The 15267-nt window shown below is 39.9% G+C and overlaps 1 protein-coding gene across 6 annotated transcripts in view; it reads right to left on the bottom strand.

Moving 5' to 3' along the window:
* Positions 1 to 15267, bottom strand: part of LOC134858175 (RNA-binding Raly-like protein) — an 87454-nt gene that overhangs the window by 22186 nt on the left and 50001 nt on the right. Inside the window, exon 1 of one of the 6 annotated variants that reach the window (XM_063874087.1) lies at positions 6181 to 6353. The exons of the other annotated variants lie outside the window; for them this stretch is intronic. Within the exon in view, the coding sequence (XP_063730157.1) occupies positions 6181 to 6217 (37 nt within the window). The 5' untranslated portion in view covers positions 6218 to 6353. Of the gene's footprint in view, positions 1 to 6180; positions 6354 to 15267 lie in introns of those variants that run through there. 6 annotated transcript variants of the gene reach the window in all.

Raw genomic sequence — 15267 nt, 5'->3', positions numbered from 1 at the left:
ACAGTTTGATTGCACAGGTGTACGTCCAGTAGGGGTAAACGAAATGAACGAGCGACAGATTGCTGGAAATATGGATATTTTTTAGGTTTTGGCATCCACTGGTGAGATAAACGTTTGGTTAGATGCTTATTTGGTTACTTCATCTATTAAGAAATACAGTATTTTAATTGTCGGGGTGTCAGAACACATTAGAGCTTCAACGATAAGTCAGTTAATCAATTCAACCGAAAAATAATGTCACTTAATTTATCCATTCCTACGAAAGACTCCACTTCAACTGATATTATGCTAAATAAACTACAGTTCACGGCTTGTGGTTGCATAAAAAAAGCTATTAGAAATATCAAATTGGCCCTTGCAATGGGCATTTTGCACTTTTGTTTTAGCTAGAAAGGTTGATTAGACAAGGAAACAGTTAACAGATCAATTACTTTTGCAGTTTATTACACATACTTTGATAATTGTATTTCACCCCGATCACCTGCCGGTACTCTGACGTTAATAGAGGCGAAGAATCACATTATTACTTTGTAGATTCATTTTTTGCACCACGGATTACACTTTGCAAAGTATCGCAAGAATAAGTTTACAATTAAGATTCCGAGCCATTTATTCCGCCCGCCATATGAAACAACTTTCAAGGTGACACACTGGTGCATGGAGCTCCACATATCCTTTTCCCCTAAGATATGAGGCTGTGTCTCAGTCGCTGCATTTTATTATTAGCAGAATCCCAACTTGGAATTAATAATGTGCGCCCATTTCTCACAATACTTTACTCTACTTAATGCAGAACATATACGGCACAGTCGGCTTCACTGCATAAGCACAATATAGTCTGTTAACTCCACATTGCAAGTGCTGTTTTTCTTTGTTGATTAATCTATTACAAAATCATGTAAAAGGACTACAAAAGAGCCAATCATAAGTTTGAAAATCCTCCATAATAGCTTGTTTTGTCCCACCGTCAGTCCAGAGATTAGGTTCAATATACAATTAAAGAATAGCAGAAATGATCCCCTTTATGAGAACTCCGTACCAGCAAATGTTTTAGTATTTTTCTTATTTCCTTCTTCTCCACACATATGCCAACCGTCTATTCCATGAGATAAACATTAAAGGCAGAGGAAGAATGAGGAAGCGGGACGCAGAGAGGGCTGCAGATCATCTCCTCATGGAGGGAAAAACTCTGGAAACAATCTCCCCAACGTCTCATTAATGGAACAAAGTAACTAATCATGCAAATTGCTTCTCAGCGGGTAAGCTTAGAGACAAAAAAAAAAAAGGAAGGGAAGGAGTAGATCAAGCAGGTGATGGACGTGTGAAAAGGACAGGTAGGGAGGTGGGAAATTCGTCTCAGCTTTATCTAGTTTGGCTGTATTTGACACAAAGTCCTCGCTGAATAGTGAATCTGGACCTGTCAGGGAGGTGGATTGAGATGAAGGAGTTGCTGCATCTTATACCCAGCGCTGTTTGTCATGACCTGCAGGCGAGGCACTCTAGATACTCCTTTCATCTTCCTGCTGCTCAGATAGAAGGCCATATTGAAGGTGAACTGACAGTTTAAGTGTCAGATTTCCGAATAATCTCACAGCGGTTTAAAATAAGTTATGCCATTCACAGTGGATCTTCCCTGCTCCACGCTGAATGCGACCTCACACATCTTTCATCCCAAATCAAAGAGTAAATTAAAATGTGTATTCTCTAAAAGCCTGCAAGAAAGAAAAGACCACTCGTACAAATGCCAATCACAAGATCCTAAATCCCAAGTGAAGTTTCCAAATTGCGTCTTCTGACAGACCCAGAGTTGAGATTCAATTCACTAAATAAAAAGAGACTCATATTTGAGCTTTACACGCAGCAGATGATTGGCATTTCAGGCTTCAAAGATTCACTAATGGTTTCCAAACTAACTCATTTTGACATTTTTTGTCTTTGAAGGGCTTCAATTAATGAAAATGTTTGCCCATTAGACATTCTTTTCTTATTATTCGTTTGGCACATTACGTATCAGAAAATCACTTAAAGTGACATCTTCAAATTGCTTGTTTTGTCCCAAAAAATATAGCTGAAAATCATAGAAGACTAAGACACATTTTACCATTTGAGCGTCTGGAATCGGTGATGTTTGCTTTGAAGTGACATAAATAACTGATTATCAATTATAAGCAGAAGATTTATTTTCTTTACTTCTATGATTTTCCAAACTCATCCTGTTCCCTGGCTTGGCATCAATACCATTTCTTCAAAAACCACATCCTTCCTAGTCCTTCAAACTGCTATTTCTTATTATATTCCACTGCAACATCTCAGTGAACATCCCATTACAGAACTGGAGCATCTCTCTCTCTGTAAACACACGAGTGTGGCTTTCACTCTGCCTCTCTTCCTCGCTGCCTCTTTGAGGCTGCATGGCCCTAAGTCCGAGGGGGATCAGCTCATAATCCCCCCCCCCCCCCGCGCTCCTCGGCAGAACAGATAAAGGCGTGGCATCGGTTTGAGATCCCATCCCTCTGTGTGACCTATAGCGCCCAGCCAGCCAGCCAGCCAGCCAGCTGTCTCATGCCAGTCAACAATGATGCAGTGCAGAAAGCGGACCATCAGGGCGTCCGGACGGATGAACATAGGCCCACTGGGGGAAGCTTATCGGTTGGGAAGCGAAGCGTGAAAACAAACACCTAGCAGTCAGACGCACTCACATTGAGAAGAGTTTCCTCAGAGAATCAATCACGTTAATAATCACCATCGACTCTCTTCAGTGCAAAAATAGGTCGCTTTGTCTCTTTGACGTTACAGCAGAAGGTCTTACTGACATCATGCTGCTTAAGACATTTATATTTCATTCAAACAAGGATTTAAAGGGAATTACTGACTGAAAGGCATGTTGCTGGCTTATGAAAATGTGATGCCATTTTTAAACATCCCTGCATAGGTGAGAGACAAGTGCAATAACAGAAAGAGTGAGATGTCATGAGATCATTTTGTTCTGCTTTCCATGACGGACCTCAACTTCAACATATTCATACAGTTGTATCTGTCATTTTTGCACGTTAGATCTAATATTTATACACACCATTCACTGATGCCTGTTGCTGTAAATAACCAGGTTCTTCACGATAAGACAAAAAACCTGCCGTTATGCACCATTTCTTCCCCAAAGAGCTTATTGCACACAGGAGTATGGATAATAAGGTGTTGTTGGCTTACGAATGCCGGTGTTTTATCTGTGCATGTGCAGATTGCAGTGTGTGTGTGTGTGTGTGTGTGTGTGTGTCACTGAAAGCTTGTCTTTATTTCACACTGATTGGCACTTCCCCTGGCAACAGCCCAAACAGTGGAGCTGCTGGTGGTGGGGGGGGGGAAGCGACATCTTGTGACAACTCTGTCACTTTATTTCATCATCGTCCATCTTCCAAGGAGTCTCATTAGGTCGTTTCTGAGGGATAAAATCACATTTCCAAGAGTGTGATGCCGCTGATTGTCCAGGTCAAAGGAAAGGCACAGCTGGTGTGTTTTTGAAAGTGTAACAACTGCATCTCGAGCGGCAACTAAAGTATCTGGAACGGATTATATTCTGTAAAAGCTTGTGATTTATTCAAGAGAAGCAGAGCAGCACACTCAGACACAGATTTGTGTTTCTTGGTTCCTGTAGACACGCAAACTGAACATTTGGGGAGCCAAGCTGAATGGAAGGCTAGTCGAAAAAACCCACAGACATGCAACCATGACTGCCCTTGACACATGGCTTAAGATACGCGGAGGGCATCTGACAGAAAATGTAACAGCCTGCCCCCTGTGCCCCCCCTCCTTCCACCAGCAGCAGCAGCAGCACACAAATAAAGCCACAAACGAACATCCGCAGCACAGAAATATACATTCATTTGTCATGCGTTGCAGCTTTCAATCACGACAGGAATTGCAACCGAAAGAAGGAGGCCCTGACGGAAAGGAAAAAACCTGCAGAGAAAAGTCTAAAGACTGTGGGTCGAGAAGGACGATTCCTTCCATGATTGATCCATTTCCCTTTGCACTAGCAGAGTTCAAAGTCTTCCGATGCTTGAAGAAGAAATCTACATACTGTACACAGACGAGGGAATAACACACGCACAGGGATCAGGCCCCGGGGATGCAGAGGGCTCTAACCCCATTTGATCTCTGACGATTCCTTAAACATTAATGGACTACAACTCAAATACGCAAGCTCCTGCTCTGGCTCGCGAGAAAAAGAGACGTTTTCTATCATGGTTTAATTAAACACAACAGGCAACATCAAAAACACGCATGCAGGCTTAGGGTTCACAAAGAACACAGCCAAGACACCAAAAGAGGAATATCCTGACGGGTATTAACTGCTCAAACAGAACAGATACCTTCACCTGACTTTCTAATTAGGGAACCAATACTGTGTGTTAAAGCTGGTATTTGTTTAAATCTATACACAACTGTTAAGCCTGTTTTGAAAAAAAGGAGCTGCTGGTACATGGGAAAATAATGAATCACTATAGTAACACCTACACAAACCTCTCCTCAGTTATACGTTACGCACACATCTATCGTTGACTGAGTCTGCAATGTCTGCTGAGGAAATCTCACACAGCAAAAAAGAAGCCATTGAAGGACTGAAACCAAAGTGTTGTGTTGAAAGAAGGCCATGTGTTAAAAAGTGCACCTGAGGACACTAAAACACAACTGCAGTTCTCTCTCATTTACCGTCCATCATCCACATGCATCAGAGTCCACAGCACCATATGGTAATGTTGCAGCTTGTACACACTTCGCAGGTTTATCTATTCTCTAAACGTACAGCAGGGACTTGAATCCGCAGCAGTCTCTGGTATAATAGAGATGGATTCAGGGATGGTCTTCACCAGCCGATACGCCCATTAATTGGCTCTATACCAGCCTCTCACTGCTCTTTGACCTGGTCTCTTGACACTGACTCTTCGGTGCTCTGTGTCCAAATGTGGTTGTCCTCACATCTTGTCTATATACAAAGCAGTACATCCAGAAAATTATGCAGTGAGACTCATTTATAGTCAATGCAGTGCACAATTTTGCATTTTTCTCTGCTGAAGAAAAGAGTCTCTTCCAGAAACGCACACATGTAGACAAAAAACCCTCTTAAGCCTCTATCGCTCTCTACAGTTGAGTGTGGAATATCGTACCAGAAATAATTTAACTAGTTGTTTATTAGTGAATATCCATAAGATTTTACCTTAAACCATGCAGTGGCAACAGGCTTTGAACTCCAATCTGTATAAATGTTACCATCCCCATTGGTATTAACCATTCACATGTTTTCTAAATTATTCAATAACAAATTCATCTGTGGATTATTTCCTCGATGTATTGATTAACCGCATCCCCATTTGATTGACAACACATCGAAGGTGACATCTTCAAATGTTGTCTCACAATCTAAGAAGAAACTAGGTAATGATGGACATTTTTCCCCAGATAAGAGACTTGCTAATTATTCCTTCTGTCAATTTATAACTGAAGGGACCAATTATTACCCCAACTCACATTTTAGGAACACCATTGTTGCATGGATTAAAAAAACATTGAGTAAAATAATGAATTAGAGAGCAAACTGTGTACTCACTACAGAAGGACATGTAAAAGCACCAGCAGGACCATCTTTACATCAGAAAGCAGTTATAGAGCACAGTTCTTGTTTATTAGAATTTACATTTTTGTATATAAATTTGAAAACTTCAAACTGAACTGAACCTTAAATGATACGTTTCCATAATCAACTTTGATGAAAACAATTATGAAACAACAGCAGAATGGATACAACAACAGTGCAGGATGCCTTTTCAAACTAAAATATTGACGCAAAAACAAAACAGTAAAACAGGCAGCAGGATTTACTGTTTGTCAAAAAAAGATCCTCCAAAATGTGTTAAATTACAGACAAAGACAAAGCGTTCACGCGCCACGCATATAGCGGTGGTTTAACCTTTAACTTTGGCTGAAACTGTGCCAGTGTTTTATAGAAATGTGGCCATAACAACTTATATACAAAAAAAGGCCTGCACGCAGTTTAAAGCGAACCGGAAGCATCTTGAAAATCATTAATCACGGCTCAGTATTTGAAAAACTTGTATCGCGCGACATCAGCATAATGAAAATGTCCTCGCGCGCACAATGTCACCCTTAATATGCTGCACTTACATCTATGGTTGCGACGCTTCCCCTTGTACATGGTCATTGTGTAGCGGTCCAGCTTTGCGCTCTTTCAGGTCCTCTTCAGGTGCTTCAGAGACACAGAGCGTCGGGACTTTCGTGCTACGTTACTTTGTGAGCAGGAATAAATGAGCCCTTCAGACGGGGGATTGGAGGCGCCGCTGGAGCGAGGACTATACCAAACTCGGAGACGGGGGAGGGGGGGGCAGGACTACAGAGCACCTCAAGCATAGACAGTATGACCATAAGTAAAGTAATCACACATAAATAGGAGGAATGAAATCTGAAAATGATATGAATAAAAATACATGTCTTGAAACAATAGAGTATTCTGTCACAATTAGTTTAGTTTAATTTTTACATTTAGTCTCACTTAGTATCACTCTGAATTCAGTATGAGGTTCCTTTATCAGCTCATGTTTCTAGATGATATTGATACCTGCAATTCAACAAAAATACATTTAACAAAGTGTATATTCTTATACTATATGTACTGACATGCTAGTTGCATTGTGAGGCTGCACTTAGCACAGCTAGCTTTTTAGCTAATTGCAACATTTACAATTTTTAAATTCTTAGTTTAGCATAATATATCTTTTTCTTAACAGCACTATGCACATGCTTAAGATAAGGCTGATGGCATGATGACTTCATGGCACTCCATCCATTTGTGCTGGGATATGTCAGGCTGGCTTACACCGCCACCAATAATGACCAAAAATACAAAAACCAGTTGGATCTAAATCATCCAAATGTACTTTTGTACTCACTGTCCTTCAAAAGTGCTTCAGATTTATTCAGATCTTATTTTAAGAATATTTTAATTTGGATTCACACATAGAAAACACATTTTTCTTTACTATTTCAAATCCAACCTTTAAAGAAGGACCTTGAAGGTGAAACTGTATCAGTGACACTGTAATGCTGTCTGATTATTATCTGACTCTGTTTCTGCAGACAGTGACATTGGTATAAATATAATATTCTACTCCCACAAGAACCTCTGGGCACAATTGGGAAAAAAAGGTGCATCTCATCTTACTTGCAAAGAGTATTGTGTTGCTACGGAGACAAGGATAGGGAAGCAGCCTGGATGTTGATTTTGTGCAATCCATTTCACTATATTACATTACTTTTTTTGTGTGGGTTGAATAATAACACCTTTTTTTTTGGCCCAAGATGAATATGAGTAAAAACAAAACAACCCCGAAAGCCAACTGCATTGAAGTAGCAGGAATTCAATAAGTATTGGTGCTGCTCTCACCTAGTCAAGAATGACAAATGGTTTTCTTCATTCTTTACCTTGATACCAGAAAAGATGAAACCCCTCAAAGTGAGTTTTGTGAAAATAAAAAACAGCAAAGAGGATATATGAATACTTGTGTATGCCCTGGTAGTAAGATATGTGTTTTATTGTAGAAATAGCTTCCTAACATGTTCTTATCACATTTAAAACCCATTCTTTTGATGTGGAAAACAGAAATAAAGGTAAAATCCTGTCACAATCATCAGCACCAGCAATGACAAATACAACTGTATTCAAAAGTATAGCAGGGACATCTGGTGTCCATGATGGATTAATACAAGCAGCCTCAAGAATGCAATGGAAGGCATAACATGAGGACATTTCATTATGTAATGTTAATACTCTTTATGTGCTTAATTTTACAACTTTTTTTCTCATAAAAATGAGCAATGAAAAGTACTCTAAAAAGGATACACAGACGCCTTTGGGCCTTTTTATCCAATGAGCATCAGAGAGAATACAGAGCGAAAGTAAACTCTTCATTTTCAGAGATATGCTGATTCTTTATCAAATGCGTTTAGCTGAGTTTAGCAAGCTGGTGGTTTATGAAGCGCTTCTTTTCTCCAGCAAGTCGAAAACGTTCTCTTAACAATGACCCAAAAAAAATGCCTGTGATCTCCATGAGGCTACTAAAGCAGCAATGGATCTAATAACTGTTGTGTAAATTTCACTCATGTTCAAAACCCTCTGAGAATCATGACATTATTTTGACAGTTTCCCTTCAACTACAGAGCATGTGTAACACGTTTGAGCTCATTGTTTAGCTTTTCTTGCAACTTTAGTTTGTGTGTTGTTCCTAATGATTGCAAAAAGCAGCTGTTTTCAAATATAATGGTCTAAAAAAGCAGCTGGACAGTACATTAACTGCAAACCACCAAATGGCTGACAGACAGTAACTTAATGCTAAACATAGTCCAGTATTTAGCCCACATCGAGCCAGATACTTCCCTGTGTAGTTGTTGGCAACTGAAATTAGTTAAAAAGGACAATATAAGGTGTATAGGTAATCAGAAAAGAGTTTGCCTTATTAGACAAAAGCTGAAAATGCATCAATGCTTGTTTCACTGCCCCCATGTGGGCAAAAATACGAAATACACACCTGTTAATGCAGGTTTAAGCTGGTTGTAAATATTTCATATGGAGGAAAGGGTCAAATCTTGAATATGCAAATCTCACCAAAGAACCACAGTGCTATTATAATTGTCCATTGTTCGATTATGATTGTGATCATATTAAAGTATGTCTTCTTCTCTAACTGTCATATTAACCCTTTTCTTAAGTAGCCACTGTCTACTTGCGCCACTTGCTGCTGAGTATTCCTTAGTATTAAGGGAAGATTTAAGTGAAAACTTGTTTTAACTTTGGATGTATTTTGTCACTGTGGAACCGATTTTTCCCATTTGTCTAACAGACAATCATTTTTGAAATTGTTCTACAGCACAAAATAAACGGGCTGCAATGCAACCGCTGGAGTGAAATACGAATGAAAGGCTCAAATTGTTATCATAAATGTCTGAAAACATTACGGAACAAACACATATCATTTGTTTCACTCATTTACGGTTGGTGTCTGTCTATTAGTTATTGCATTATGTGACTCTTCATAATGTTGTCAGACACTCATAATAACAATATGAGCGAGTGGCCAAAAAAAGCATCCTTTTTTAGGACTTAACTTGATAGAGTGCATTTTCTCTGATCAACTGCATTGCAGCCTGTTTAGCTGCAGCTGTATTACTCAATAATGGACCAATTTCGAAAAAACGTTACCCCGTTAGTCCCAACATTTTTTTCCAGGTTGACAAACACCTCGATTCAAAAGAACAGTGCAAAAGCACTAACCACATCGTTACTCTTTTTAAGATAGAAAGAGATTCTAAGAAGTTCATGCATCAACCTCATCTGAAGTGCTCTCCATTGTCAGACCGTCTCTGCTGGCATTTGAAACACTGGCATTTGTTAACAAATGACCCTCATTAATAGCTGAGATAGACGGATGCTGTGGATGCCCTCGGGGAACATCTCCTACATGATGGATATAAATCTGCACAAGCTGCATCCCATAGGCCTGTGCCTTACAGCCTATCTGAGCTCATTAGACAGGCACTGCTTTTGGCACTGAGTAATTGCAAGCGTATCTCGTGTCAACTGATGCAACTTAACAGTCTGCGACAGAAAATCATCTCTCTTTGCTAAGCTTACACACTCATGTGATCGGATTTGGTCCAAATTGACAGACCAAGACGTCAAGGTGTCAACATATTTTAAGAAACACTGAAAACAAACTGTTGGGATACAAAGCTCTTGTGGTAAACCTGCACAATCTGTCAGCATTCACAATTACAATTAAAAGGTTTTGTAATGCACACAATATGGCCTTTTTTAGCAGAGTTTTCTTATAGATTTGCTTCTCAGGTTTATGGAGATTGCACTCAAAGGGACAGTGTGTTCGAAGGGGAATAACAACTATCCCCTTGGAGAGTTCTCGAAATTACAGTATTAAGGAGAAAACAGGCATCCTGTCCTACACACACACACACACACACACACACACACACACACACACACACACACACACACACACACACACACACACACACACACACACACACACACAATGCTTCCCTGTGGTTCAATTGTTGATTGCCACCCAACTCTGGGGAGAATAACTGCACACTCTAGTGGAGAAAAAACAACATAACAGCACCTATCCCTTTCAACAGAGTAAAGGAAACATCAATATTTACACTGAAATACCTTTCACATTAGCATCTCCTCATAAGATGGACAGAGACAGATGAGGGTGTATGAAGCAGACCTTACACTGAAATAAATCTCCTGTCTATACCGTGTGTTTAAGTAACTAGGGTCAACTCAAGATTTGTCCCAATGTGTGGGATCAAATGTCATGATTAAAAGCAGAATGACTTTATTATAAAAATCACACTGTCTGTGAATATTAATCAGCCGATGGGTTTAGCCATTTTTGCTAGACTGAATTCGAATGTATGAATGCTAATCATTCATCCATTTGTTTCCCATTTTATTCAGGATCATAATGGGAGCTGACGCCCGTCCCAGCATGCCTTTGGGCCAGAAGCGGAGAACCACCTGGCTGCCAGTCTGTTACAGAGCATAACATGCAGATAGAAAAAGATCTATCACATTTACACGTATAGGTTTAAATTCTGTTTTTTAGGCATGCTTTTGGAGCATTGTTTCATTATAATATAAACAGAAACAACTATAAATTAATTCAGTTATTCATCTAAATCTGTTTGGATAATAACATCTGTAGTGACATATAGCTCTTAAGAGACCACTCCAAATGCTTCTTCAATCTCAATCTCTACATGTATGGCAACCATTCCAGTGTCTGTTGAATTCCAACACAGAGAAATGTCAGTAGTTTATAGAATACAAGAATACATCAAAATAAATAATTGAATTCAAAGAGATACCTATAAATAATAAAACCAAAGAAATGGATAATATTGCAGTGGTCTTTTCATTTTTTTCCGGAGCTGTATGTAAGGTATCACTGCTATCTGGTTTTGTCAAGGTGTATGCGTTACATTTCTTAAATAGTGGAAATCACATTTCATCGGGCAGAAAAAAACAAGCATTGTCCCTAATCTTTAGTGTTTCAGCATCCAGCCCACACCCTCTAAAGTAAGACGTGATTTTGATTTGTTTGGCCCTAATCTGATTATCCCTTTCTCCTGTTTACTCCTCATCCTTATTTTCCCTCCATCCTCCTCTCACTCACAGATGTGTCTCTCTTTTTTGCTTCCTGTTCTCCATCTGTCAGGGTCAGATCGCAGATTCAAATGTTGAACTTGCCACAATTGCTTTTCATACAGACATTAAAAGCTGCCAAATCTAATTCAGCTCAGACGCTATCAGTGTCACAGCAATTCACATCGTCTGCAGAGATAAAACAAACCACACAGGTAAGCGGCAGTTCATAGATATCTAACCACAGAGGACAATGTCTCCGGTAATGGAGTCACAAATTACAGAGTCATTGCCAATACTCCAAGGAAAGAGGCAGTGAAGATTTGTACTTACTTAATTAAACAATGGTTTAATTCCTTTGCTGTGAGGTGAAGAGCACTCACAATAAAGTGATTATTACACCATGTCAGTTCTGGTACATGATCATACATACTCTTTGTCTGGTACTGTGTAGAGGACAGGCTGTTGTTAACACATCTGCCCTCACAAATGATGTGAAAGACAATGTTTGTAGCCACTTTTGACCACACATCACAGAACTGTTTTCTAACAAGCACGCCATCCATCCATCCATCCATCCAGCCATCCATCCATCCGCCCACCCACCCATCTCCATCCATCCATCCATCCATCCATCCATCCATCCATCCATCCATCCATCCATCCATCCATCCATCCATCCCATCCATCCATCCATCCATCCATCCATCCCATCCATCCATCCATCCATCCATCCATCCGCCCACCCACCCATCCATCCATCCATCCATCCATCCATCCATCCATCCATCCATCCCATCCATCCATCCATCCATCCATCCCATCCATCCATCCATCCATCCATCCATCTGCATCCATCCACCCATCCATCCATCCATCCATCCATCCATCCATCCATCCATCCATCCATCCATCCATCCATCCATCCATCCATCCATCCATCCATCCATCCATCCATCCATCCATCCATCCCATCCATCTATCCATCCATCCATCCATCCATCCATCCATCCATCCCATCCATCCATCCATCCATCCATCCATCCATCCATCCATCCATCCATCCATCCATCCATCCATCCATCCATCCATCCATCCATCCATCCATCCATCCATCCATCCATCCCATCCATCCATCCATCCATCCATCCCATCCATCCATCCATCCATCCATCCATCCATCTGCATCCATCCACCCATCCATCCATCCATCCCATCCATCCATCCATCCATCCATCTATCCATCCATCCATCCCATCCCATCCCATCCGAAAAGAATTCCTTTGTATGTGAATCTCTTTTTATAAAAAAAAATATAAGCAGCTTTGTAAAAGTAGTCTTCTTCTGTCCTGAGGTAGTCCCTGCCTTTCAAAAGCATCCCGAAGATCTCCCCTTTTCATATTGATCAATATGATATGCATTTAGCAGTCTTTTGTGAGATCATTTCTTTTCTGACAAGCCCGTCCCTTTTACTAATGCCCAATCCTAACTTTTGACATAAAAACAAGTTATTTTAAGAAAGTACTTTAACACATCTAAAATACATTTGAATAATTTTCCTGATTCCAGAATTATGAAAATGACTAAATCATATATAATTATGACCTTAGAACTTGAAATGCACATGCATAAAAACAGCAGTACAACATATTTACTGTATGCAGTTTTTAGATCTGAAGAATACATGTTTTGTGCACTATATCTGATCAGCTGGTGCAAACGGGAAGATAAACAAGCAAAAGTAAAACCTCTTTAATACATTTCAATATGTTATATAATGTTATCCCCGTCTATTTCCAGGCATTCAAGATGATGCACTTCAAATCGAATTGAACCAAAATCCAGACTGCAGGTCACACATGAGCACATTAAGATATAGACCTTTCCTCTCCACAGCAAAAAGGCAATTTAAGAAACAAGAACAAATAGAAAATAATTCAATCAACTAAATAGCATTCATGTAAGATACTCTTCCGGTGTAAATAAATCTGTGAGGCATGATTACTTCTTTATGCTTACTCTACTGGTTATGACAGTGGTAATATCTGCTGTAAACCACAGTGTGGTGCTCACTGACCATACAGTGAAGAATTGCTGTTTAAACACACACTTGTGACTCCATGGACTCCATGTATGAGGCGACGAGACTGACACTGTCACGACCCATCATCTCAAACCAAATGAGCACTTGATGAATTTCCCCTTTTGTTATAACAAGCGCTCGTCTTGGCTGGGGCTCAAATTTCATCTGACAGGACGGCTCCCACAACTCAAAGTAATGAAGGCAGCCCATCTTCCCCTGTTAGATGAGGTGCGTAAATGCAGACACAGCTCATTAATAATTATGTCACACAGGTAGGCTACAGGAAAAAAAAAAAGTGACACACTTTAGAGCTCAAACACTGAGTTCCAAAAACTGCATGGCCCAATTACAACTACTATATTCAGTGAGTCTGTCTTCTAAAAAAAATGATGTTCCCATACAACTAAAATGAATGATCATTTACCTATTTTAGGAAAACACATTGTGTCCAGAAGCAGTTACAAACATGTTATGAACGTTGAGTATTAAAACAAAACAAAAAGTAGTCATAGCCACTTAGTTTGTTTAGGTAATAATTGGCCTTAAAGGTTCCCTATTATGCAAAATGCACTTTTTGATGACTTTTATATATAAATATGTGTCCCCGGTGTGTAAGGAGACTAAGAAAATACAGCCGTCTCTCTTTTCCTCGATACTCACATCTCTAAAATCGGGGGTAGAAACGAGCTGATCCAGATTTGCGTTGGTTGTGACGTTATAACCAAAATGTGGGCTGGCTTTACATTGAACTCCTGGCAACGTCCCACCCACGTGACAACCTAATCCAACCTATCGTCCCCCATATACAGTCGGCGAGCTGAATCTCCTCTGCAGCATCTCTGTGCATGACGTCTGCAGGAGGGACTTAGAGTTGTTGTATATAACACATATAATGTCTCTGTTCTAGTGGTAAACACTGAGAAGTGTTTCAGAAATAATGCTTGATGTGGTTTTGAGCATAATATGGGGTTGAATCACGGCAGCTCATAGCTGAGTATCTTCTCCCATAGTAAACTTTCACAGAGGAGAGATCATGACGCTGCAAAGGGGCGTGGCCAGCTTCAGCTCATCTCAAATCTAAAGCTTCAGCCACAGCATCAGCACTTCAGGAACAGGGCTGAAATAGAGGGGAGTGAGGCATGCTACAATGGGTGACCTGTTTGGTATTTTGAGCAAAACACTTCACAGACAAGTTTTGTATATATATTGCCCTACGATATATATTGTTCAAATATAGCATAATAGGAGACCTTTAAATAAGTAAATATGTGATGTAAGTAAAGTATTGTAGCAGAAAAAAGTACGAGAAAAATAATCCTCCAAACATATTTGACAATGCAATTGTGTTGTATTGGTAAGCAATTTATAATGATGCACAATGCGTACCCTAAAACCTAAATCCTTAAAACCTTTGTAAATCTTTTCCATCAGATCAGTAAACACACTTTGTGTTATTCTTTATCCCCTATCCTCACCAGTTTGATGCATTCTTTGACCTTAAAATCCTCATCTTTAACTGCAATAGTCAACAACCCGTGTGAATAAAATAAATGGTTAAACGGCTCTCATTTCTGGTCCCCGTACTTTGACTGGTATGCTAAGGCAGAAGCACTTTAGGTAAACCTCAGACCAGCTAACACAATCTAGTTTTTACGATTCAATAATACATGTGACTATTCCTTAGGACCGCCTCCTTTCTACCAACCAATTTTCCTTCTTTTTTGAAATATCATTGCAACTTGTTTACCACTTCATACTCCTCCACCAATTCTACAGGCTAATAAGAATGTGTGAAAAAGCCACAAGGAGTTGTCAAGGTCAGGCTTGCATTTCAAGCCAGCTCCTCTCTTTGAACAAAACGCCTACTTGTGCGTTTAAAGCTTGCATTCGTTCATTATTCCTTTGGGCACACTGGAGACAGCTGTGTGTCATGCTTCCCCTTCCTCAA

Source organism: Eleginops maclovinus, chromosome 21 (genome assembly GCF_036324505.1).
Source record: "Eleginops maclovinus isolate JMC-PN-2008 ecotype Puerto Natales chromosome 21, JC_Emac_rtc_rv5, whole genome shotgun sequence".
Taxonomy (NCBI): Eukaryota; Metazoa; Chordata; class Actinopteri; order Perciformes; family Eleginopidae; genus Eleginops; species Eleginops maclovinus.
The sequence above is the reverse complement of the archived record's forward strand: the minus strand, read 5'-3'. Positions and strand labels throughout refer to the sequence as shown.